Below are 23,753 nucleotides of genomic sequence, written 5' to 3'. Positions count from 1 at the left end.
TGATGTAACCATGACGATAATTTTGAATTTGTACTCAATGCAAGAACTAAAACTGATTCATTATTTTGTTTATTATTTTTAGCTCCACCCACCAGACTGGTGAAAGATGAATATGGAAGTGATATCGGTATGGAAGGGGCAAGTAGTCAACATGGTAGGTTGTCATAGGTTGATGATGTCATGTGGTGTCTATTTTATGCTAATTAGTGGTTTCAAATTATAATGTTAGTCAGATTCAGAAAACACACATTGTTTTCATAGCATGGCATGTCAAATGTGACATTGAGAAACCATCAAACCACATGCAGAAAAATGTGTGTCAGGGGCATTACTTAAACAAGTAACTTTTAAAATTACCTATATAAGTCATGTTGAAAACAAGGCTATTTTAAAAATTACTTATATAAGTAACTTTTCTAAATATTATTTTTATAGGTGACCAATTATACAAATTTTACTAGTTTTAACAAATTTTTACAGACATCTGGTTATTTTTCCCATGAAATATAAAATCTAATCCTTCTGAAACACTAATTGCTTTTCTGACACATTTATCTTTGATATCGATGCTTCTTGGTCAAAGATTGGTCTCTTGGGACTATTAAAATATCGTTTTCCTTCAAAATCTTGAAGGTAGACAGATATAAATAGATAGAAACTTATGAATTAAAAAAGACTTGAAGTTATTTATAATTTGTAACCCAAAACGATTACATATGTTCCTAAAATAAGTGTTATTACTAATTCTTTCAAAGATGTACAATATAACTTATTCAAGTAACTTTTTTGTCATTATTTTTAAAGTAACCTTTATGTCTATTCTCCTCTCAAATCTTACAAATTCTTAAATTTATGATATAAAATGATGTAAAAATATTTAAACTACATTTAGTCCCTGCTTTTATTGAAATTTAAAACAACTCTATTGAGTAATTTTATATTTTTTAAAAACAAAAATTACCTATACAAGTAACTTAAAAAAGTTACTTCCCCTGACTGGTAATAGAGAGGAAAAATAATTTAACAATTTTAATAATAAAGGAAGTAGGATAAGGTCTATAAATACTTTAAATTGATATTTATTTATGATATTTTCAATTTATAATCTGCATTTCTAGCTCACTTGCTTTGAAAACGGTTGACCTTGCTAAATTTCACATAGTAGATGGACAATTGCACAGAAAATGTTCACAATAAGATGTTTCAGGGCCTAGAAGGATAAAATAGCCATTGCTGTGATGTAATTATATTGTTTGATTTTAAATGACTGGCAGACGTGTTGTAAGCCAATCACATTTAATTTTAAATCTATGTTTTTTTGTATTGACCAATGAAATGCTGTTATAAAAATCATGCATGATTTGTCAGCTTAAATGTATTTTTTTTTGTAAATAAAATTTGTAATGTTAAGTTGATTATTTTGAAAGTTAGAAAATTTTGCAGCATCATCATAGACTTTAAATTGTGATTTTAAATTTTAAATTTTAAAATATTATAATAATTTGAAATTTAAATTTTGAGCATTATGAAAATTAGATTTTTTATGGTTATTTTTTCTCGCCCTTGTTCAGCATTTGTTAAGCTTGAAACAAGCCATGTGTGTTGAAGAATCTAAATGATCTCTCTTATTCATCAGACACAGGCCTCAGAATTGGACCTCAATCTATATGCCAAAAAAAGTTGTGTTTGTTAACGCTTTAACATGTTTACCCCTTCCCTTTATAAATTGTATTCTTTTGAGGAAAGTTCATACACAGTTTATTTCAATAGAATAGAGTTTTAAGGTGACAATAAGAAAATGTTTACATAAAAATAATTTTTTTCCCACAATGCAATAGCTTTAACTCTTGTAAACATGATAATTTTGTTTCTTTGATGATGCTGCATATTTAAGCGTATTTAATTTTAAAAGCTGAATGAATAAATGTTGGCAGACGTCAATTCAATTATCATTGAGTTATTTTTTTAGGAGATGTGATTTATTTAATTGGTTGTTTATCTAGGTCAAGGGTCACCGACCCCTCAGAGCACAGTTCAACACCAGCAGCTACACCAGACACAGCAGTTGGCAGGGGCGGGGCAGGCTGGACCGAACCCTATCCACGCCATGTCCCCACAGCCCCTGTCTTCACCTTCTCCCCAGTCAGGTTAATGTTTGGCTGTGTGTGTTACAGACTGTTATATTCAAGCTTTTTCTGTACACTGATTTGAATCACTTTTTAATTACTAATCATAATGTGTCAAGTTCAATTTTATTTTTCAAGTAAAATATTGAAAAATAAATGGAAACAATTAAAACAAAATCATGATATAAAACATAAAAATAATACTTTTAATTTGAAAATTAATGCATTTGTTTATTATTGCAATTCACACAAACTGATGAAAATAAAACCAAAAGGAGTAGGTTCAAAAAGCTCACTGAAACAAGTATATGAACTTGAATTCTGTGATTTTTTTTAATTTAATTTTTGTCAATTTGATGAAAATATTTTTTAAAAAGCAATTGAAACAAAAACAAACAGTTTTAACATAAATTTCTTACTACTTTTCAATATTATATCAGAGATTATGAAAATTAGATAAGATTTAGAGATTAGGACTTTTTAAATTTCTTTATTTGAGAGACTTACTGATAGAATAAAAATAGCATTGAAAGCTTGATATTGACAGATTGTATTTAATGGCTTATTTTGCATAGAATATAGTTGCTATGGTGATGTAACTGCACGTCTGCTTCATAATACATATAGTCTTGCTTGCTTGCATATTTACCTATAATGTATGTCTGCCTACATTTGTATATCCTTTTATATGTGAATTTCTATAATAGTACATTTATAGATATGTGTGTTCTTTTTAGCTTTTTATACACCATTATATAGTTCATGTAGTTGTTGGATTTGTTTGAGCTTTTGATTTTGCAGTTTGATTAGAGATTTTTGAATTTTCCTTGGAGTTTGGTTATTTTTGTTCTTTTACTTTTTACAGTACTTACTATGATATACTGTTGTCTTTCAGTGGTCAACACTTTGGACAATAACTCCAAAATGCTTTCAACAATTTTCATGTAACCTTGGTGAATTGTTTATATCTAAGCCCTCTTTCAATTTTCATAAATTTCAGATTTTGCATTTCTGAGTTGTCGTAATTTATTCCTTATAACATGGGTGATCATGGTAATAATTGAGTTTCTAACTGTAACTTAGAAATGCCTTGAACCATTTTCATGAAACTTTGGTTAGTTGTTGAAATATAATGACATTAGTTTCCTTTTGGTTTTGGAGAATGGGAATTTATTCATATAAAAGGCGGGATTTTCCAGTTTTCAGATAAGAACTAAAAAAAAATTCATGCAGATTTTATGAACAGTTCAACTTGATGTATTTTGACTGATTTTGAAGAATCACATTTGATTTTATCCAAAAATAACAGTAACAATAATTATTTGAGACCTTTAACATTTGTGACAAATCACAGTAAAATTTTAACCTGTTTGACGTTATGGGTATCCAAAAATGACCGTTTGATGCTTGATGGTAAAGGACATTCATAAAGTCCTATAAGCCTAGAAGGTTGCACTTAGTTAATTAAGATGTTTCAAAAACCAGGCCTCTTCTGGAGAGATATATGTATATATTATATTATTCATAGAAATTTTGTTTTGTTTACATACTGGTTCCTATATCTTATCTCTATGCTTCATAGAGACCTATTTTCTGTTGTGTCTTATCAATGTTTTGCCAACCTTACTCTTCCAAATAAAACTTTACTAGTGAGACCCCTCATGGGGGGGTCCTAGTAATCACATAATCACCATTTTTTTGCCAATATAATCACATAATCATTAAATATTTGCTTATCTTTAGTAATCAAATAATCATAAACTAAAAATACAGTCCTAGGTAATCAAATAATCATGAAATATTTGGCTTAATAATCAAATAATCATTAAAAAAACGGCCAAGTAATCACATAATCAAAAACCCCATGAGGGCCCTCACTAGTCTAGGGCATCAGACTTGTGACTTATGGAGCAGAATTTGATTTGATGATTTTCTACCAAACTTACAGCTCTTCTAGATTGCTGCTTGCTTATTTATTCTAGGTTACATTTTAGGCAGCTTATAGAGTAGATTGATGTGTAGATAACACGGTTACAGTGCCTACATGGATTCATTATAACTAAGGGATACCAGTTTTTCGTGAATAAGCAGGGATTCAAAATAGTGCGAGTTTGAGGTCCAGGACCTATCTTTTCTAGGAGAGGATTTTCAATTTCTAAATTACAAAAGTCAAGGATCTACTGTTCTTTAAACTAATTCACAATACACAAAGATCTAATTTCTTATGGAGGACCTTTCACTGAAAGTTTAAAATGGTCCTGGACCTTTCATTATTAAAAGCAAATTTGATCCCCTGTAATAAGAAGGATGTTGGTAAATTGCAAATTTAAATGACGTAAAAAAAATTTGTAGTCTTGAATGCATACTTTTGGAAAACAACTATATCAAACATCCATAAAAATGCAATTTTCTTTAATCCATGAAAATTATTATCCATGAAATATTTGAATCCACAGTTTGTTGATACACTACAGCTGATCTATATATTTTCAATTCCACCAGCCAGTAGTTAGACTTTAGATTTTAGTAAGAATTGACTTCTTCGGGTTGTCATATTTCGAGGTATAAAATTTCAGTTGTTTTATGAGAGACCAAATAAAGAGTACATGGCTTGTCCACAAAATTTGACATGATCTATAAGTTTCTCTCCCCTTTTCACTCCCATCATAAACTGTTTGATATCATAGATTGATTATTGTTTACTAAATTTTCAGTGGCAAATAGTTTGTACAAAATGAGGACAAGAACAACTTTTGAAATAATTTAGGGCTATTCCAGAAAAAAATGTGTTTGGAAGGCAGTTTTTGTCAGCACCCACCACCCAGACAATTGTAATTGAGAATTATAGTGCATTTTAGTGTGAAAAGTTACTCTGATACCCATCACCCATGTATTATTAATATAATGTGCCTTCCAACACCCCCCCCCCCACCTCCCCCTATACATTTTTTTTCTGGAATAGCCCTTAGCAAGAGTATTTTACTACCTGAAAAGGATGATCCCAGTTGACCATTGATAAGCTTGATTAACATTTCAAAACCATGTGTTTTAAACTTATAAGTAAAAATTTGATCATAAGAATTTAAGCTATTTGTTTCAGGCATGTTAGAAAAAAAATGAACAAAAGAGATCTTTTATTTTGATATTCCCTTGATATATACACAGAAGATTCATTGTAACGGGCTCACGCTACCAGGCGACTTGGGCGAAGAAGTCGCCTTCCCGACCGTCACTTCGCTTTCCCCGACCCCCCAAAAGCGAAAACAAGTCGCCCTGTCCATGACGATACTCGCTTTCAGTCCCTTCCGTCATCGGACATTTTCAATTTTTACCAAGTTGATGAAACATCAGTTTTTTATTGATAATTAAAGAAATTCAGACATAAACGATTCATTATCTTTAGAAAAGAGGTTGAAGCATTGTCTTCGCAGTGTGTAGCAGGTTAATTGATAAAAATACAAGTTTTTATCACTTCGTGCATTTCTGCAAGTTCCGGTGCTTGTTACTCAAAAACGTACATCAACCTAAATTTCGGCGGCAAAATAAGTTTATTACTTCATTTAAACGTGATAAAAGTTGCCTCCAGTAAATTTTTAATCCATTTATTGCATTAAAAACTTCATGTTCCTATCCAAATAACTTGTCAAACATCGTTTATTTTTGTAAATTTTCTTGCATTCGTCCGCCATTGACCGATTTCTAAACTACGAATCTGAACAGGAGTAGCTATGACCGAAATCCGTACTTTTACAATAATTACTACGGACGCACGGATAGAACAGCTGACAGAAGAATATTGATCCCAAAGGGAAAAATTATGAATTCCACACGCATAAAGAGACTTTTGGTTACATCTACATGATCTAATTGATTGGTGTATATAATTCCCTATATTTTTTAAGGATTGTTTCAAACTATTGATTAAAGTTGCTTAACTCTGAGACTATCATACTAATATCAATATATTATGGCCTAGCTTAATAACTTTTATATTTTTTTATTAGAAACACTGAATTTCATACACAAGATAATTTTAAATTAAATTGTAATTGATATATAATAATTTCTTTACATTTTAAAATTTTTTTTTATTTTTTTTTAGTGCTAGATATTTAGTTGGTAGTTTTTCACAAGAACTTTAGTAAAACTTAAACAACTTTTAATTTCAAATGTAACTTTAATTGTATTTTTTTTACTTAGATATGAATTGAACAATATGAAAAGAACATTATTTACATATTGCCCTTTATACTATTGTAAAATCCAAACATTGCAGCGCACCGCACGAATGAGCACTTCTCTTTCAAATCTCTCCACTTCTCCCTATCAGTTTCAAAAAGAGAAGTCACTTCTCCCTATAATTCTGAAGTAGTGTGAGCCCTGTTACGTGCATGTTTAAATGATATTTTTAAACTGTTATGAAATTTAATTTATTTAGTCGAAGATTTTCATTCAGTGTATTTGAATTTCACAATTATTTTACTGATAATTTTTTGCAATGAATTGTTTTAAGTGTAGTAAATTACATTGTTCTATGGTTGATGTTTGACATAAGTAGACCACATTTGAAAATACCATTGAAAATTCCTTTTGTAATGAAGGATAAATTCACCTAGCAGAAAAATTATAAATTATTTTATTCAAGGAAGAATTACCTGTCTGCCTTTTACATCTCTCCTTGTAAAGTTTTACCATTCTGCTTTTAATACAATGTCAAATGTGCAAATGTCAAGAATCTTATGAGATTCACTTTCTGTTATGAAAAAAAAGATTTTCAATGGTATTTCGAAACTTTGTTTTCCTACAAATTTAACTATTGTTGTTAGTTTTGCACGTAATATTTTGTCATATATTTTTTGGAATGACATTTTAAATTTTTAAGTTAAATCTCTTTTTCAACTCCTGAACACAGCAGACTTTAGTAAATGTATCACATGATATGTACATTTAGTCACATGATAAATTTTTTATCCAATCACAGCTGACTTAAGTTAATGTATCACTTGATATGTACGTTTAGTCAAATGATTAATTTTTATCCAATCACAGCTGCCAGTTCCATCAGTCATGCCCATGGTGTTCCTCAGTCACCGTTGGATTGTTATGGCAACCAAATACCTCATGTATCTCAGGCACAACCAGCCCTAAGTCCTTTTCCTAGAAGTAAGTAATTTTATGCATTACTTTGGCATAGATTAAATAACTTCTTTTCAATTAATAATTTCACAAACGCAAAATCACTTTTCAATTAATAATATCTATTTCACAGCACATGTACATGCATAGTCACAATAAATCTAGAGAAAAATCAAAAGAAACCAAAAACATACTTATGTCGTAATATTCAAAATCCAATAACTGGTCTAAGAGAGATAACTCTCTTATTGATATGCTAACTTTACTAAACATTATGCAATATTTAAGTTTTTCCCACTGATAAATTAAAGCAATCTTTCACCATCAGTGCTTACAAGCACTTTGATTATATCTTGTCACATAATTTGGGCACAGAGCTACATGGCCCAAAATTTCAGGCACAATGGGCATGATTGGAAGTCCTTCCATGTCTTCTGGTATTTGCCACTGGACATAAGAAAGTATCAGTAAATGAATCAATCATAGTTGACATATTGTTCTTAAAACTAAATAATTTAAAAGAAGAGCTTTAAAGGTCTAAAACTTTCTAAGTAGGATTTGACAAGTGACCATTTTACTTTGAAGGCAAAGCTGTAAATTTATAATCGTCCAAACCACAATTATTTTTTTTTGTAATTTTTTATGAACTAGATTTCAGAGGTTCCTGAAATTTTGTTGCAATCATAATGTGAGCTTGATATATTTTCTGATTCATTGCTTGGCAACAGACTTGGGTTATTTGTAATTGTGTTAATTAAATATCTTGAGAAAAAGATAACAATTTTTCAAGTTATCATTGTAATCATTAATCAGCCCAAAATCTGATTACATGTGATTTAATTTAATCTATTACTTTTCTTTAAAATATAACTTTTTGACACATCTCAAGATATGTTTGATTTATTCCACTTATTTAAGTTTTATATGGTCAATCAGGTCAATTCGTTAGTCCATCCGTTCGTTCGTCTGTCCTGCTTCAGGTTAAAGTTTTTGGTTGTTGTAGTTTTTGATGAAGTTGAAGTTCAATCAACTTGAAACTTAGTTAACATGCTCCCTATGATATGATCTTTCTAATTTTAATGCCAAATAAGAGATTTTCCCCCATTTTCACAGTCCACTGAACATAGAAAATGATAGTGCGGATGGGGCATCCTTGTACTTGGGACACACTCTTGTTTTTTGTTGAGTTAGCAACTGTCTGTTATGATCTGTAAACCACATGCTTGTGTATTCTTTTATAATGCAATGTTCATGTATGATATTTTTGGATGCTACAAGTAGAGCTTTTATAACTGCCTGCATTTTTAGAACAACCAATTCAAGATGCCTACATTTTTATTGTCTCCCTAATCACAATAATATTTTGCTTATTTTATTGTTGCAGCTGCTCCTGAAGGTGCTACTTGGACGGGGAACAACACTGCCACCTATACACAAAATCTAGAACCTCAGTACTGTAAGTCTGTAACACTGCCACCCATACACAAAATCTAGAACCTCAGTAATGTAAGTCTGTAACACTGCCACCCATACACAAAATCTAGAACCTCAGTAATGTAAGTCTGTAACACTGCCACCCATACACAAAATCTAAAACCTCAGTAATGTAAGTCTGTAACACTGCCACCCATACACAAAATCTAGAACCTCAGTAATGTAAGTCTGTAACACTGCCACCCATACACAAAACCTAGAACCTCAGTACTGTAAGTCTGTTACACTGCCACCCATACACAAAATCTAGAACCTCAGTACTGTAAGTCTGTTACACTGCCACCTATACACAAAATCTAGAACCTCAGTACTGTAAGTCTGTTACACTGCCACCCATACACAAAATCTAGAACCTCAGTAATGTAAGTCTGTAACACTGCCACCTATACACAACCTAGAACCTCAGTAATGTAAGTCTGTAACACTGCCACCTATACACAAAACCTAGAACCTCAGTACTGTAAGTCTGTAACACTGCCACCCATACACAAAATCTAGAACCTCAGTACTGTTAGTCTGTAACACTGCCACCTATACACAAACCATAAAACCTTGGTACTGTAAGTCTGTAACACTGCCACCTGCACACAATAAAAACCTCAGTACTGTAAGTCTGTAACACTGCAACCTATACACAAAATCTAGAACCTCATTACTGTAAGTCTGTTACACTGCCACCCATACACAAAATCTAGAACCTCAGTAATGTAAGTCTGTTACACTGCCACCCATACACAAAATCTAGAACCTCAGTACTGTAAGTCTGTTACACTGCCACCCATACACAAAACCTAGAACCTCAGTACTGTAAGTCTGTAACACTGCCACCTATACACAAAACTTAGAACCTCAGTACTGTAAGTCTGTAACACTGCCACCTATACACAAAATCTAGAACCTCAGTACTGTAAGTCTGTAACACTGCCACCCATACACAAAACCTAGAACCTCAGTACTGTAAGTCTGTAACACTGCCACCCATACACAAAATCTAGAACCTCAGTACTGTAAGTCTGTAACACTGCCACCTACACACAAAAAAAACCTCAGTACTATAAGTCTGTAACACTGCCACCTACACACAAAAAAACCCTCAGTACTGTAAGTCTGTAACACTGCCACCTACACACAAAAAAACCCTCAGTACTGTAAGTCTGTAACACTGCCACCTACACACAAAAAAAACCCTCAGTACTGTAAGTCTGTAACACTGCCACCTACAGACAAAACCTAGAACCTCAGTACTGTAAGTCTGTAACACTGCCACCTACACACAAAAAAAACCTCAGTACTGTAAGTCTGTAACACTGCCACCTACACACAAAAAAAACCCTCAGTACTGTAAGTCTGTAACACTGCCACCTACACACAAAAAAAACCTCAGTACTGTAAGTCTGTAACACTGCCACCTACACACAAAAAAAAACCTCAGTACTGTAAGTCTGTAACACTGCCACCTACAGACAAAACCTAGAACCTCAGTGCTGTAAGTCTGTAACACTGCCACCTACACACAAAAAAAACCTCAGTACTGTAAGTCTGTAACACTGCCACCTACACACAAAAAAAACCCTCAATACTATAAGTCTGTAACACTGCCACCTACACACAAAAAAACCCTCAGTACTGTAAGTCTGTAACACTGCCACCTACACACAAAAAAAACCCTCAGTACTGTAAGTCTGTAACACTGCCACCTACAGACAAAACCTAGAACCTCAGTACTGTAAGTCTGTAACACTGCCACCTACACACAAAAAAAACCTCAGTACTGTAAGTCTGTAACACTGCCACCTACACACAAAAAAAACCTCAGTACTGTAAGTCTGTAACAATTGAATATTACTACCTGTACCAAAATTCTCGTCATTTGTACATGTAATGATGTACTGTAAATTCAGAAACTATTGCGATATTTTTATTAATGGGTAAAAAATGCAACAGAGTGGTTAATGCAATAAATTAGATTCGCATTTTGAAATATTTTTCATGAATTAAAGAGGATTTTCTGAAAATCCTTAAAGTTAAAATCACATTTAAGTCTAAAATGACAAAATCACAATAATAAATGCACACAATAATTTCTGAATTTACAGTATATAAAAAAAAAAAGAACTTACCATCTATACACAAAACCTATAATCTTAGCATTGTATAAGTAAAAACTGTATTTATACAGAAGTAAAACTAAGTGCGTAATTTGGAATCAAGATGTTACTGAAAAAGTTAATTCTTTCAATTAAAGAAAAATCAAGACGAGAAATTTGAAGTGATTGATATAAAATATTTCAAAAGGCAATACTGAGCACCAAAAAAAACAACAGAAGTCATGTATTTGCCATATTTAAATTAAAAAAAACCCAGATAACTTAAATTTTCTGTTGAAAGATATTGGAAACATTTCAGGATATTCATACTGAAGAAATCATTTAAATTTCAAAACTTTGCTATTATGAGATTCTTGCATTCACAAATTCCACATTTTGATGATTACAGTGTTACCTGTGTTATCCGACACATTGGGGGACCAGAAAAAAATGTCGGTTAAAGCAGGTTGTCAGAAAAATCATGTTTATTCTGCCAAGATAGGCATATTTTGGGACATGAAAATGTGTCAGTTAAAGCAGGATGTTTATTTTGGGACCACGAAAGTGTGTCGGTTAAAGCAGGATGTTTATTTTGGGACCATGAAAATGTGTCGCTTAAAGCAGGATGTTTATTTTGGGACCACGAAAAATGTGTCGGTTAAAGCAGGATGTTTATTTTGGGACCACAAGCAGGATGTTGGAATACTCAGGTGTCAGATTAGGCAGGTTACACTGTATCACAAACAGAAAGTTTTTAGATGGAAATAGTGTCTTATTTCCTGCTATTGGAGGGTCAATCAACCCTATGATTGACCCCCAACCTTAGGGACGACATCAAAAGATCAATGTAAGATAAAAAAAACTTAATTTAAATAGTTTGGGGTTTGGGGGGGGGGGGGGGGGTTGAACTGCTGCAAGATGTGGTTATCCGACATTGATTTTTACATATATCTATATGGGTCAATCAATTTTTCCCAAATTAAGTTAAGAGGGGGGCGGGGGGTCAGTGAAAAAACTATGTGAATTCAGTTTTTTATCCTTCATTGAACTTTTGATGTCGTCCCTTACACATGTGAAACATTTATTTACTTGAATTTTTTTATCAGACTACATAGATTAGACTTGATAATGATATTAACAAGAATTGAGGGAACATATTTTGTTACGTTCTTTCAATTGAACTAAGTCAGGAATCTGATGTACAGTAGTTGTCGTTTGTTTATGTAATATATACGTGTTTCTCGTTTCTCGTTTTGTTTATATAGATTAGACCGTTGGTTTTCCCGTTTGAATGGTTTTACACTAGTAATTTTGGGGCCCTTTATAGCTTGTTGTTCGGTGTGAGCCAAGGCTCCGTGTTGAAGGCCGTACTTTAACCTATAATGGTTTACTTTTTAAATTGTTATTTGTATGGAGAGTTGTCTCATTGGCACTCATACCACATCTTCCTATATCTATTTAATAAAATCTCTCCCAGCATTGAAAAATGTTGAAATTTTGTCGTTTTTTTTTAATTTCAGGGAACAACAATCATTTACAAAGTCAAGAAATGCTAACACCCTTAACTAACCAACCTCGTAAGTATAATAACAGTACACATGTCTTACCGTACAAATGTTTCATGTGGAACAGAATCTATATACCCTTCGGCAGTACATGAGAGCACCACAGTTATTGGTAGGGTTTGTGTTGCTCAGTCAAGTTTCTATGTTTGTAGTATTTTATGGATTGTTATTTGTCTTTTCATTTTAAAAAAAAATTTGCCATGATGTTCTCTATTTTTAGCACAACCAGAGTTTACGAAAATGATTTTTGACCATTCCAAAATATATTGTTCCCTTACATCCAATCACAGCGCTCCTAGTTGACTTCCTTCACCTTGGGTACACAAAAGGCCAACCTAATGCTGGGAAAATGTAATACCACCGTTTTCCCTCGTCATGCTACTGATAATGATCGATATATATGATTACCAGATCGCTTGACAGTTATTGGATTGAGACCAAGAAATTGTTACATGACGATCATTGCACATGATGGCGGCAGGTGCAATATCTTCTCTTAGCTATGGTAACCTAGACCTTTTACATATATAAGAGCTAACATAAACCACTGAAAAAAATCATCCATTGGGTAATTTTTTCAACAGCAGGTCATTTTTATGCCCCACCTACGATAGTAGAGGGGTATTATGTTTTCTGGTCTGTGCGTCTGTTCGTCCGTTCGTCCGTCTGTCTGTTCGTCCGTCTGTCCCGCTTCAGGTTAAAGTTTTTGGTCAAGGTAGTTTTTGATGAAGTTGAAGTCCAATTGACTTCAAACTTGGTACACATGTTCCCTATGATATGATCTTTTTAATTTTAATGCCAAATTAGAGATTTTACCCGAATTTCACGGTCCACTGAACATAGAAAATGATAGTGCGAGTGGGGCATTCGTGTACTGAGGACACATTCTTGTTATAAATTTACCTTGATTCTAATGGATTTCAAATTGAACTGGCCAATTGTCGAATTCAGAAAAGCAATTACAAAAGTTCAAGTGCTATTTTTGTGATTTTTGCTTGCTGTTTAGTATGTAGAAGCTTGTCGTAGTTTTACTTTAGGTATATCTCTAAGAAACAGGAAATTAAAAAACTAAACCATTGCATTTTAATATTATTTCATTTTGGATCATCTTCACAACTTTTGAAACAGTTCCATAATGTTCAGGAATGATCTATCATCCACACATGCCACATGTATTTTCAAAAACGCTCAATTGTTTGTCGTTTGAGGAAATAGAGCCTGATAAAATATAAATTAATTTCTTTTGCAAAAAAGGTTTTCATCATATCATATACCGGCTCTGCTGGGCGATCTGCTTTTACGAGATAGGCGCCCATTAAAATTTATTCATCAATGTTATATCTAAAATATGTTGCTCTCTATCTTGGTCTGCTTTAATGAGAACCATTTTGACAAAAAGCATCTTGTTTATTGACCTGCTGGGCGATCTGCTTTTACAAGATCAAATACTCCCATTGAATTTTTATCAATTGAATCCGGCTGCTAAAATCGTTTGACCACATGTTGACATAATTAAATTGTTGTTAATTAAACGCGATCGTTGACAGCATGTCATCCGGATTTTAAAACACTTGACGACAAATTGTGAAAAATTATAGTTGCCTAAATCGGTTACAGAAACATATCCGGAAATAACGGTTTTTATTTTATTTTTCCTCAATTGGGAATTTATATTCACATAATTTTTTTTGGGACCGTTTGCCATTTTTAGGGCCGTTTAGCGGCCCTAAACTATATAGTAGAATCATCCCTGTTGTATCAGGCTGAGCTCAGTGAAGAATTTTATTTTAAGCAGAAAAAGAATTTGAAATTGACACATTCTTCATTCCAAAAGAAAAATCTCTAGAAGAAGGTTGGTTGAGATTTGCAAATAAAATCTTACTAACTTCTATGTTAATACTTTCACAATTTTGTAGATAACATACATGTAAAAGCATATGACATCTTCTTTTACAGGTAACACCTGCCTCATATAAGTTGACAAAGTATACAAACTTTAAATGTTGTTTTTTTTCCTGTTTATTTCAGCTCCAGAATTCTGGTGCACCATTACTTATTTTGAACTTGATCAGCAAGTTGGGGAAACATTTAAAGTTCCATACAGTTATTCCACAGTGAAGGTCGATGGATATACTGACCCATCCAGTTTAGACAGATTCTGTTTAGGACAGCTCTCCAATGTTCATAGGACTGAAGCAAGCGAGCGGGCTCGGTAAGAATAAATAAGGCTTACTCATGTGTACATGGATTTAATTAATGTATAATGTATTAGTTTTGTAGGTAATAAATCAGTGGTTGCGTGCAAGGGTGTTAAGCTAAAGAAATTAATGCAAATTTATTTAGGATTTATGTCCCTTTGAACTGAAAATTTGGCTTAAATAAACTACTGCTACAATTTGCCAATCATCACAACTTCTCTTAAATTGGCCGTCAGAATTTCATGAAACTAGTTAGTAAATGAGGACATAAAATAGAGATATGCATATCAACAAGAAACTTTTATCAGTTTATTTTTATGCCCCACCGACGATAGTAGAGGGGCATTATGTTTTCTGGTCTGTGCGTCTGTTCATCTGTCCGTCCGTTTGTTCGTTTGTCCATCTGCCCATCCCGTTTCAGGTTTAAGTTTTTGGTCGAGGTAGTTTTTGATGAAACTGAAGTCCAATTAACTTGAAACTTAGTACACATGTTCTATATGATATGAAATTGATCATTTTAATGCCAAATTAGAGATTTTACCCCAATTTTACGGTCCACTAATGATCGTGCGAGTTGGGCATCCATGAACTGGGGACACATTCTTGTTTTAGGAGAAATGACCCTTTGAATCAGCTGTAATGTTATTTGTCCAGTGACAATGTAGGGCATGGATATGTGACCATGCTCACAAAGGTTTTATAATTCCAGTTGTACAGATAGTAGTTATATCCCTGCCGTAGCAGAGGGGGAATATAGTTTTACCCTTGTTCATCTGAACCTACGTTTCAAAATTGTTTTATTTTGTGTTTTAGATTACACATAGGTAAAGGAGTACAGTTAGATTACCGTGGAGAGGGAGATGTATGGATCAGGTGTGTCAGTGACCACAGTGTATTTGTACAGAGCTATTACCTTGACCGTGAGGCTGGCCGAGCGCCAGGGGATGCTGTGCATAAAATATATCCCAGTGCATATATAAAGGTAATGGTGAATTCACTGTACATACAATATATCCTAGTGCATATCTAAAGTTAATGGTGAATTCACTGTACATAAAATATATCCTAGTGCATATATAAAGGTAATAGTGAATTCACTGTACATAAAATATATCCCAGTGCATTTATAAAGGTAATGGTGAATTCACTGTAAATTGGAAGATAATAAGGACTGAATGAATATCATCTGTAAAACACTCAACGATCTCTAATTATTGATATAAAAAACCTTCATTTTGAACAGACCGACTGCTTTATTTTTTATGCTTTATCATACACTTCAGGTTTAGTTATTTTATAAGATACATCTCAACAATTGTTTTATAAAATAAGTTTTAGAAATACTTATAGGGAAAGCAAATTTGAAGCAATTGCACTTCAGATTAAGAAATAGATCTTAAAAGAGATACTCATTGAAATATCAAAATTTTCAAAAAATCTTTCAGTGGTGGTGAATCTGTGAACAGCAGGCTCCTGACTTTGGACAGGTGCTTAAAAAAGCATATTTTTGTTGGTTTATTGTTTTGTACCTTAAATTAGATGTTGGTTTTCATGTTCAAATTGTCTTACATTTTGTACATTTTTTCATTGCTGGTGGCTGTACTGTGGCATCTATTTGCTAATATCCATGTCATTTGAACTCTGCTGGATAATTGTCTCAATAGCAATGGTATCATATCATCTTATATATTGTAACATTTGAATTTTTTTGTAGGTATTTGATATTCGTCAGTGTCATAGACAGATGCAACAACAAGCGGCTACAGCCCAGGCGGCAGCTGCTGCACAGGCTGCTGCTGTTGCAGGAAATGTTCCAGGACCTGCTTCAGTTGGTGGCATCGCTCCAGCTGTCGGTATGTTAACATTAATTAAAAGTAATATGAATGGTTACAGTGAAAATTTGCCAAACATTCTTTTGTTCCACATTTTTCGTAATTTAAAATTATAAAAAAAGGTCATGGCTTTATTGCAAATGTTGTGGATTTCCATTATTGGTAACCTGGCAATTCTTTAACAAGATCACTATGTGCTTAAAATAATAAAACAGACAGTGCCCTCAATTGGTAATCTCTTATAAATTTTAAGTCTTGTATATATGTTTCCTTGATAAATTTTCAGAATGGATTTTATTTCAACATCTTTTAAATCATTTGATTTTCATGAATCAAAAGATATGTTGGATATGTCTCATTCAGATAACAATTTGACAACTTGAAAAATCAAGAAAATTTATAGGGAAAAAAGATATAACAATCCGACACTCTCATCATTGTCAGTGGTTACATGAAGGTTCAGTTTGGGGTTCAATTTTTATAAGATATTAATGATTTTGTCAAACCTTCATGGAAATTTATGAAAGTTGCACATAAATTCACAATTAGGGCTATCTTACAAGAGGTTGGCCACAATATTCTATGAACATGAATCCCCATTACCAAGCTTGAGTAAACTTTACTCTCCTATGTTTTCAGAAGTAACTAAATAGATCGAGTGTTGATAAAAAGATAATGTTGGATTTTTCTCATTTAGATAGGAATTTAACAATTTGAAAATCTGGAAACATAAAAGTATTATCAGCTAAAAATATCTATTCTATATTTGGATTTTAAGTCCAGTAAATTTAATAAAAAAATTGAGAAATTTGAAAAAAAATACAGTAAATTTCCTTTATACATAAACCAAAGACTGACCATGTCCATGTCAAAGGACAGTCTCAAAACAGAGATTTTTTTATTACAGTGTTAATTCATCAATTTTTATGTGCTTTTATTTTTGCAATTTTCTTTACTTTCAGGTTTAAGTGCGGCTGCAGGGATAGGCGTTGATGACTTACGGAGGTTGTGCATATTAAGGTTGAGCTTTGTGAAAGGCTGGGGTCCAGATTACCCAAGACACAGCATTAAAGAGACCCCATGTTGGATAGAGGTACAGCTCCATCGACCTCTGCAACTTTTGGACGAGGTTTTGCAAACAATGCCACTTAGTGATCCCCGCCCTCGAGGGTTCTTTTTAGGATGAATTTAGAAATATATATTTTCTTGGAAGTAGAAATCTGATCAGGTCGGACACTTTAAAAAAATCACTTAAATGTTCGTTGCAACGGCATTACAAACTGTGCCGTAAATATGTTGTTTTTGTAGCTATTTTGTGGTAAAAACTTATAGTGCTATTATGTTTAGCTAAGTAAGACTAACCGATGAACACTGAGATAAAGGATTGTCACATTTGTTTTGCAAAATGCAGTAAATATGTGTATACTGTGGATTCATTTATTTCCGTGGGTATCAATTTCTGTGGATTGCTGAATAAAGCATATTGTGTTTGTTTGGACGTGTAAATTGGTATTTCACATGTACTCGCGAAACCAACGAAAATTGGTATCCAACTTATAATAATGAATTCACAGTAGTTTGGCTAAAATACCAAAGAAAACAAGATATTTTGCATAACTAAATCAAATATTGTGTTCACTTCCATATTATGAATGTTTACATATCATTCCAAAGTCAAGGGAACCATTTTTGTAAATTTCATTATAAACAAATTGTGTCTAATATGATTTTCAACTTTTATGCCCCATTTATGGGCATTATTATTTCTGGTCTGTGCTTCCGTTCATCTGTTCGTTCGTTTGTTCGTCTGTCTGTTAGTCCGTCTTTTCCGCTTCAGGTTAAAGTTTTTGGTTGAGGTAGTTTTTGATGAAGTTGATGTCCAATCAACTTGAAACTTAGTACACATGTACCCCTAGGATATGATCTTTCTAATTTTAATGCCAAATTAGAGTTTTCATCCCATTTTCATGGTCCAATGAACATAGAAAATGATAGTGCGGATGGGGACACTTTCTTGTTTTTTTATTCAGAACTTAACCGTGCAATAAGGTATATACTAATAAGAATTACATAGAAAAAACTGCAAACACTGACTTTAAATTATATATTCAGATGCGCTTTTACTCATCAATGAAAGTCAAATTGATCAATCAACATACATAAGTACATGTATGAATGAAAAAAAAGTTTTTTTGCACACCTATTAAACTATTTATAGATTTCCCCCAAACAGCTTGAGATGAAAAGCAAAGCTAATGTATGTGATTAGTTAAACCTTAGAAATTTTTTATGTCAATTAATAAATGTTATTGTATGTTAGGGCTATTCCATTAAAATGTATGGGGAGGGTAGGAAGTAAAGTTTAATTATTGAAAGTTGGTCATGGGTCTTTTTTCAGTATTTGTCTATTACCACAATGCAAAAAAAAAAATAGTTATTGGTTGAAGGAATATTTTGATATCCTTCCTACCCTTTCACATTCATGTTAATGGAATAGCCCTAAATGTTGTTAGAGATTTTTATTCATTGTATATATATCATTGTTATCTTATAATTTTTACATGTTATTTTTATGTTGATCATGTGACTAATGGAGAATTTATTGACTTGATCATGTGATCTGCCATGTCACTGGTCATATGACTTTGTCAATCTATGGAGTAATTATTGAAAGACTGAACCAGGCGTTGCATTTTGTATGTTAAACATATTGTTTATATATTTTTCAAATGCTGTTGGAAAAGATAGGATCTATTGATAGTAATTCTAGAATTAATTGGTGTAAATTTATATGTTTATATGTGCAATTTTACATGAATTTTTTGTCTCTATAGATCACTTAAAATACACGGTCTTTTTTTCTAGACATTACTTCAAAACAATTTTCATTCTGATTTTACTTATATAGTAAGCACAGTGTATTGTTTTCCATAAATATCAAAAGTAAACTTCAAAACAAGAACCAAAATAAAACAATATTAGGTTCCAAATAGAAACCCAAATATTTCTTCTGTCTTTCAACCATGTTTAAAAATAACCTTGGACATTATTCATTTTATAACAGATCAACATACATGAATGTTTTGCAGAGTTATCTCCACAAAGTGATTTGAAGAATTGTTACTGTTTAAAAATTATAAATTGATTTAATTATTAAATATTTAGCCTTAAACTCCTGAGTAAGGTAAATCTAAAATGCGCTTTTGATGCAAGAAATTTATAACTTAACGTTTACAATTTTTAGATTTCTTTTTTAGCTCACCTGGCCCGAAGGGCCAAGTGAGCTTTTCTCATCACTTGGCGTCCGGCGTCCGGCGTCGTCGTCCGGCGTCGTTAACTTTTACAAAAATCTTCTCCTCTGAAACTACTGGGCCAAATCAAACCAAACTTGGCCACAATCATCATTGGGGTATCTAGTTTAAAAAATGTGTGGCATGACCCGGTCAACCGACCAAGATGGCCGCCACGGCTAAAAATAGAACATAGGGGTAAAATGCAGTTTTTGGCTTATAACTCAAAAACCAAAGCATTTAGAGCAAATCTGACATGGGGAAAAAAATGTTTATCAGGTCAAGATCTATCTGCCCTGAAATTTTCAGATGAATCGGTCAATCGGTTGTTGGGTTGCTGCCCCTGAATTGGTAATTTTGAGGAAATTTTGCTGTTTTTGGTTATTATCTTGAATATTATTATAGATAGAGATAAACTGTAAACAGCAATAATGTTCAGCAAAGTAAGATCTACAAGTAACTCAACATGACCAAAATGGTCAGTTGACCCGTTTAGGAGTTATTGCCCTTTATAGTCAATTTTTAACCATTTTTCGTAAATTAAAGTAATCTTTTACAAAAATCTTCTCCTCTGAAACTGCTGGGCCAAATTAATCCAAACTTGGCCACAATCATCTTTGGGGTATCTAGTTTAAAAAATGTGTGGCGTGACCTGGTCAACCAACCAAGATGGCCGCCACTGTTAAAAATAGAACATAGGGGTAAAATGCAGTTTTTGGCTTATAACTCAAAAACCAAAGCATTTTGAGGAAATCTGACATGGGGATAAAAATGTTTATCAGGTCAAGATCTATCTGCCCTGAAATTTTCAGATGAATCGGTCAATCGGTTGGGTTGCTGCCCCTGAATTGGTAATTTTGAGGAAATTTTGCTGTTTTTGGTTATTATCTTGAATATTATTATAGATAGAGATGAATTGTAAACAGCAATAATGTTCAGCAAAGGAAGATCTACAAATAAGTCAACATGACCAAAATGGTCAGTTGACCCCTTTAGGAGTTATTGCCCTTTATAGTCAATCTTTAACCATTTTTCATAAATCTAAGTAATCTTTTACAAAATCTCCACTGAAACTACTAGGCCACAATCATCTATGGGGTATCTAGTTTGAAAAATGTGTCCGATGACCTGGCCATTCAACCAAGATGGCCGCCACGGCTAAAAATAGAACATAGGGGTAAAATGCAGTTTTTGGCTTATAACTATGAAACCAAAGCATCTAGAGCAAATCTGACAAGAAGTTTAATTGTTAATCAAGTCAATATCTATCTGCCCTGAATTTTTCTGATGAATTGGACAACTGGTTGTTGGGTTGCTGCCCTCCAATTGGTAATTTTTAAAGAAATTTTGCCGTTTTTGGTTATCTTGAATACTATTATAGATAGCGATAAACTGTAAACAGCAATAATGTTCAGCAAAGTAAGATCTACAAATAAGTCAACATGACCTAAATGGTCAATTGACCCCTTAAGGAGTTATTGCCCTTTATAGTCAATTTTTAACAATTTTCATTAATTTGGTAAATTTATGTAAATTTTTACCAAATATAGTTCTCTGTTACTAATGGGCAAAGTTCATTATAGATATAATTGTAAGAAGCAAAATCGTTCAGTAAAGTAAGAACTTCAAACACATCACCATCACCAAAATACAATTTTGTCATGAATCCATTTTTGTCCTTTGTTTAATATGCACATAGACCAAGGTGAGCGACACAGGCTCTTTAGAGCCTCTAGTTATAAAATGTTTGTCTAAGAAAAATACTAAGACATTGTTAAAATGTTCGTCTCTTTTGTTTTTTATGTGATATATAGGAATATTTTGCTATTCCCCTGGTGGTTTCATTGAAAAATTTATATATCCAATGATTTTATAACGAATAATTCAAAAAAAAAATTGAAAATCTTATAAAATCCATGTTATTATTTCATAGTTTTTAAAAGAACAAACGTGCAAATGGTAATTGTTTGAAAAATCATGAGAAATGTATTTCCTGCAATATTTTTTATGGCTTACATGTATCTCTCAAAAACAAGAACAATGACCTTGCAATAATTCCTGCACTTCTAATAATGTGATGTTTAAACTATACCTGTATACCAGTCTTTTAAAAAGCTGGTCATTTTGAATCAGAGGTGAAAAACAATGATCATTCAGATAAGGGCAGTTCCAAAACAATTGTCCTCCCAGAGATGGCACTTTTTTTTTAAAATTGCCTTTCCTTAGTATTTTTGGAGAAAGCATAGAAAATTCAAAATATAATAACTGGTTTAATAACACATTTTTGAATTAAAAATTACGTAATTAGTCATTTCTTGCAGATATAATGTGAAACTATTGTAAACAAAATTTGCATAACTATATGTATTATCATGTTCTCAGATATAAACACTGTCTCTAAGTGTTCATTCAAATAAAGAAAGCATAGAAAACTAAGCATGTGATTGCTAGCACATTTTTGAATTTAAGATAGTGAAATAAGTCATTACTAGTGAACATTAAGGAGGTACCACACACCTTGACAGAAATTAATTTGTCTCGTTTAATTTTAATTAAATTTTGACAAAGTATTTACTATGACCCTTTAACAAAAAAATATAATTTTTTTCTTGAACCAACCATTTTATCATAACAAATACACTGGTTATATAGCAGTTTGACAAACACTTATTTTGATCATTGAGAAGCTTAATATTCCCTTTACAATGCAACGTAATTAAAACGTTTAGCTGACTTTACAGAGTTATCTCCCTGTAGTGGTAGGTACCACCTTACGTGCAACTGTTGTAAACAAACTTTACATTTCTACATGTATCATGTTTTTCTTTTGTTTTACAATGTGAATTTTAATTCTTGTTATCTTTAAAAGCTGTGTTATAAGATCCATTGCCAAAATGATAAATCAAAACTCAGTATTGTACACTTGATGTTAACAAACCATTGTACATTGTGTAATTGTATTATAATAAAACAACAGAAAAACTTAGATGGTAGTTATGTATGTAAGAGGTCTTACTGAGGTTTACAGAGTAGAGAATAATAAACATTAAGTGCAGAAATATGGGCAAAATGATATACAGAATACAGAAATAAAGAAAAAAGTATCGAACTTATCAGACTGACAGTACAACACTTTCATTGATTTAAACCCTGGCTCAATGGTAATAAACAAGCGATGATATTTCGATTGAACAAACAATAGGTGATCGAATATTGTTCACTCTTCCACATGGACTCTGCTCAAAAGCTTATATTAATGGCACATGCATTAAAAGATTAAATTAAAAACAAAATTGAGGGATGGGTTGAATTTTGTTGTCAAAACATCGATCAGAAGGATTTTATTAATTGCATTGAAATGCCAATTATGCTAATTATTTAGCTTTTGTCTTGTTTCACTCATTACCCAGTAATTTACTAGGTCTAATATATTTAGTGTATGCCATATGATCGTAAGATGTACATGTTTTAACCCGAAGGTAATAAATCTGGAATGAACAATCACAAGACCTGTAAGCAACTGCTATACACTGAATTCAGTGAACCTCACAGTCTTAACCTTTCCGGAAAGATTGTTTGCGTCTCCTTTTGACACACCCATGAAAAAAGAGACATTTAAACATGAACAATTAAAAGATAATTTGTTTTCATTTCTATGGCACACAACACGGATTAATGAAGTTGCCTCACTCAAGAAAATGGTTTAGAAGCCAAAACATGTTTTAGAACATTATACCGTGGCAATATGGACCATTTTTGAAAGCCACAAGAGTTTAGACGTCTTTTTGGCTAAACGGAATGTAAACTTGTGCAACTACCAGCATCCAAATCAGTATGTTAAGTGGGAATACTTATCTGAAGTCTGTTGAAAAGAGGGCCACATATTTTTTTACTTTAAGGAACCCTCACGACAACTCTGTAAGGTGCCCATAGTTGGTCTGACTATTGTCATATATTTTATCTAGTGGTGATGTTGAAATTGTACCCTCAATTCCTCTGGGTTCTTTTTAGAGGACCTACATATT

The 23,753-nt window shown here is 32.6% G+C and overlaps 1 protein-coding gene across 2 annotated transcripts in view; it reads left to right on the top strand.

Annotated features, from left to right (window-relative positions):
• The window catches only part of LOC139494671 (mothers against decapentaplegic homolog 4-like), a 31,939-nt gene extending 9,225 nt beyond the window's left edge, over positions 1 to 22,714 (top strand). Inside the window, exons 5-15 of one of the 2 annotated variants that reach the window (XM_071282833.1) lie at positions 83 to 154; positions 2,004 to 2,147; positions 7,176 to 7,289; positions 8,647 to 8,718; positions 12,364 to 12,420; positions 14,437 to 14,620; positions 15,420 to 15,588; positions 16,321 to 16,459; positions 17,401 to 19,694; positions 21,465 to 22,219; positions 22,492 to 22,714. In XM_071282833.1, the coding sequence (XP_071138934.1) occupies positions 83 to 154; positions 2,004 to 2,147; positions 7,176 to 7,289; positions 8,647 to 8,718; positions 12,364 to 12,420; positions 14,437 to 14,620; positions 15,420 to 15,588; positions 16,321 to 16,459; positions 17,401 to 17,624 (1,175 nt within the window). In that variant the 3' untranslated portion in view covers positions 17,625 to 19,694; positions 21,465 to 22,219; positions 22,492 to 22,714. The remainder of the gene's footprint in view (positions 1 to 82; positions 155 to 2,003; positions 2,148 to 7,175; positions 7,290 to 8,646; positions 8,719 to 12,363; positions 12,421 to 14,436; positions 14,621 to 15,419; positions 15,589 to 16,320; positions 16,460 to 17,400; positions 19,695 to 21,464; positions 22,220 to 22,491) is intronic. The other variant, XM_071282834.1, reaches the window with a different exon arrangement.
• The last annotated feature ends 1,039 nt before the right edge of the window (positions 22,715 to 23,753 follow it).

The sequence above is a fragment of the Mytilus edulis genome, chromosome 11 (genome assembly GCF_963676685.1).
Source record: "Mytilus edulis chromosome 11, xbMytEdul2.2, whole genome shotgun sequence".
NCBI classification, from domain to species: Eukaryota; Metazoa; Mollusca; class Bivalvia; order Mytilida; family Mytilidae; genus Mytilus; species Mytilus edulis.
This window is presented reverse-complemented; position numbering and strand designations above follow the sequence as displayed.